The sequence below is a fragment of the Saccostrea echinata genome, unplaced genomic scaffold, assembly GCF_033153115.1.
Source record: "Saccostrea echinata isolate AGI-Se365-2 ecotype Australia unplaced genomic scaffold, CSIRO_AGI_Sech_v1 ptg000015l, whole genome shotgun sequence".
Lineage (NCBI taxonomy): Eukaryota > Metazoa > Mollusca > Bivalvia > Ostreida > Ostreidae > Saccostrea > Saccostrea echinata.
The window spans coordinates 5,583,016-5,586,701 of NW_026889764.1; the positions used below are offsets into that span (position 1 = coordinate 5,583,016).

At 37.2% G+C, this 3,686-nt stretch overlaps 1 protein-coding gene across 1 annotated transcript; it reads left to right on the plus strand.

Moving 5' to 3' along the window:
* The first annotated feature begins 291 nt into the window (after positions 1-291).
* Positions 292-3,353, plus strand: LOC133187447 (uncharacterized). The gene is made up of 3 exons (XM_061322826.1): positions 292-432; positions 1,466-2,951; positions 3,328-3,353. The coding sequence occupies exons 1-2, from the start codon at positions 311-313 to the stop codon at positions 2,841-2,843; spliced, it is 1,500 nt and encodes a 499-aa protein (XP_061178810.1). The 5' UTR covers positions 292-310; the 3' UTR covers positions 2,844-2,951; positions 3,328-3,353.
* The last annotated feature ends 333 nt before the right edge of the window (positions 3,354-3,686 follow it).

Here is a 3,686-nt window from a genome sequence, read left to right on the forward strand (position 1 = left end):
TATTATGAACCAATCACTGACCGAGTTGTCACTGCAAACTAGTGAGAGGTGGGGTAAAACTTACAAGGTGTTTTTTACTGCTGAGTTTTATTTAAGGTATTAGATATTCCTGGAAAATTTGCACATCCATCCAGAATCAAACACCTAAGAACATCCAGTGTTAGACATTCATTGCCTCTATTTACATTGCTACTGAATTTTAGATAACCTAATTTATATAAGGGAGATGTATGTTACATGTAACAACATCAAAACTTAATGTGATACACTTATCTACTTGCAGAGTGTGAAGTTGATTAAAGAATGGAAAATGCACATTATTCGCACAGTAAACCAAGACAGAGCAAGAACGAATATTTTGAAAAATATGAAGTCGGATGAAGCACTTCTAGAAAGAGATTGGGCTATGAAGTTCCTTCCCCTACAATACAGGTATTTTCTCAGGGTTTTGCAATACTTTTAGGCTGATTACATACCTTCACGTAATTTTTCTCTTGTAATTCATAGGTCACTATCCCCTCACAACAAGGTTGCAGGGGGATATTGTAATGTCAGCGTTCATGGGTTCTTGGATTTGTCTCTCTGTGTGTATGTGTTTGCATGAAAATACATTGTAAGCAGAATACAGGTTACAGTTTTGATCCAATAGATTTCAACTTCATATGAACACTGTCCTTGCCTCCATAGCTGAGCTGCCACCCCCATCACCAAATCTCCCTAACACTTATCATTTTGAATACGTGAGACTCCCCCCTACCCCCGCTTTCCTCTACTCCACACATGCTCATACTTTATATATATATATACATACATACATATATATACATATATATAAATCTATATATATAACTGAGCACCCTCACCCCTTTATAATTTCTAACAAATTGTCCCACTTTCATACCCACTTTCTTCTTATGGTCCCAACTAATAACTTCTAGTTCCACATGATAAAGCTAATCCTCAGAAATGAGTTTGTAATTGGAATGATATTCTTCCCTTCATAGACCAGGTTTTGTGTGAAAAATCTTCTCTATTCACAACTAACACACTTCAAACATGTATCCGTGTTTATTCTGTTCATTGTCAAGCAAGTGATCAGGTTTTCATGGAGTGAAGCTCAAAATTTGTTTTCAATCTAGAAGTTAGACAGTGCTTCATTTTATTACCCCCTCCCCCACAAACAAGTTTGGGGTTGGTGGTGTTACATTGAAATTACCATGTCTGTCTGTCTGTCATCTGTTTGTCCAGACCGTATCTCTGCAGTTGTAAAATAAAATTGCATCATTGTTCTCAGGATTATTGCCCAGGACCTAAGGGTGTGGGTTCCCATGGGCAACTTAAGGGTCTCTTGTTACAATATTTTGAGAAATTTTGAGATTTTGAGAAACATTTCAAGTGACAAACTTACAGTGTCTTTGACTGTAATGTAAATACATTGTAACTTAGTATTGCTCATTTATTTCAGAGAATCCCAAGCAAAATGGTTTGCTAAAAGAGGGCTGTCATGGCATATCAGTGTTCTGTCATGGAAAGAGGAAGCCTTAAGATCAGCTACCTTTGTTCATGTTTTTGATATTGCAAATCAGGATGCAATAACATCAGCTGCCATTCTGCAAGATACTCTGGGTCGAATAAAGAATCTTAATGCAGCAATACAGAATGTTTATGTACGGTCTGACAATGCTGGCTGTTACCATTCAGTTTATGGCATTGGAGTTGTTCCTTGCATTAACCAAATGAACAGAAATGATATGAATATAAAACGAATGGATTTCTGTGACCCACAAGGCGGTAAATCAATTTGTGATCGAAAAGCTGCTCATATAAAATGGTACATAAAAAGATTTGTGAATGAAGGAAATAATGTCTTGAATGCCAGTGACTTCAAGGCTGCTCTTGAAAACAAGATGAACAATGTTCAAGTTATTGTGTCTTTGCCACCAATTTCCAAATCACCAAAAGTGTTGCTGAAATTACAAAACATCAGTCAGCTTTTTGATTTCAGTTATGACAACAGAAATTTGACTGCTTGGAAGCAGTATGAGATCGGAAAAGGCAAAACAATAAATTATGACACTGCAGGAATTAATTTAAATTGGGTAATCCCTGAAATTACTCCTAAGTCTGTATCCGAGGTCACATTAACATCTCCACCCATAGAAACACAGACAAACGTAAATTCTTCATCACCCACATGTCAAGAACAAGATGCAACAGCATCTTCATGTATAGATGTCAGCAACCAAGAAATGGTGGAATCGTCGTGTGCAGATGACTGCAGCAATGTATTCACCTGTCCAGAGGATGGATGCATATCTACATTTTTAAGATACGGCCATTTGTGTAACCACTTAGATACAGGAAACCACACTTTTTCAGTTGAGAGAATGGACTTGCAGGATCGCTCAAGATTTTCGTATGCTATCCTAATTGAAAATAGACTTACTGGTCCAAATTTGAATGGATCAAAAGATGCTTCTTCAGGTGTGAGCACTTTGGAGAGAGGATGGGCTCTTAAAAAAAAGAGAGAAGTCAAAAGATTTACTGAAACTCAAAAATCCTTTATGACCAAGAAATTCAACCAAGGTGAATCAACAGGATTCAAATGTGAACCTGAAGAAGTGGCACGAGAGATGAGAAGTGTAAAAAATGACAATGGTGAACGAATTTTCCACTATGGAGATTTTCTCTCAGCATCTCAAATTGCAAGTTTTTTTAGTAGACTTTCGTTAAAGAAAAGGCAGATGTCTAACACTGACTATGAAGAAAATGACTTGACAGCTGAAGGGAACATGAACAATTTGAATCAGATTTCTGATGTGGCTCTTAAAGCAGTGAACTAAAATACATTTTCTAACTAAAATAAAGATTTTAATATCAAAGTTTTTGGAAGGGGATATAGGAATCACCCTGTTTGCTTGTCCATCTGTCTGTGGACAACACTTGGATACGTTCAGCGAATCAGTGTTTAGGTCTGTTCCTGCTTATGGCAAGTGGTATACAAACCAACCTTGTATGGATGGTTTGTCTGTGGATGGTGTGTCCATTGAATGCTTCGGATGCTGCAAGTGACCTACATTTTATGCTTTAGTGACTTTGGTAAAGTACAGCTTTTATGTCTGTTCCCACATTATTACAAGTGGTATATAAACCAAACTTGCTTGCATGGTTTGTCTATGACTGCTGTGTAAAATGAATGCTGCTAATGCTGCATGTGATCTTCATTTTATGCTTGAGTAACTGATTAAATTCATCATATAGTACTGTTGATAGTGAGTGATGTTGCCCCATAAGGGGGGGGGGGGGGGGGGGCATTTGTCCTGTTAGTACTGCTCTAGCTCTAGTTGGTTGGATAAACATGATAAAGAAAGAAATGCTTATGAAAGAATTTGCTTAAACTTAGACTAACATAGATAATATCTGAAATCGAATGTGTCTTACTTCTTGTTTACTGTGCATAAATGTACATTGAAGAACATTTATAATTATTTCTAGCAAAATATCTCTGTAAAATATTTGACTGTACACTTCAGAAAACATTTAGTCTCAGAATCAGATACCAGATATGCTATAGTGGTGCCTAGTTGTGTCGCGTGCATAGCAAGGGGACACTTAGGGATCACTTCTCCATCGTCTGTCAGTCTGACCGTCTGTCCATCAGTCCATCTGTCTGTCACACTTTGAAA

What these genes read in the sequence shown, in the direction of transcription:
- LOC133187447 (XM_061322826.1), top strand. Translation starts at nt 311, where the DNA reads ATGCACATTATTCGCACAGTAAACCAAGACAGAGCAAGAACGAATATT. An exon ending in TTCCTTCCCCTACAATACAG is followed by an intron (nt 433 to 1,465) that starts GTATTTTCTCAG and finishes CATTTATTTCAG; the next exon opens with AGAATCCCAAGCAAAATGGT.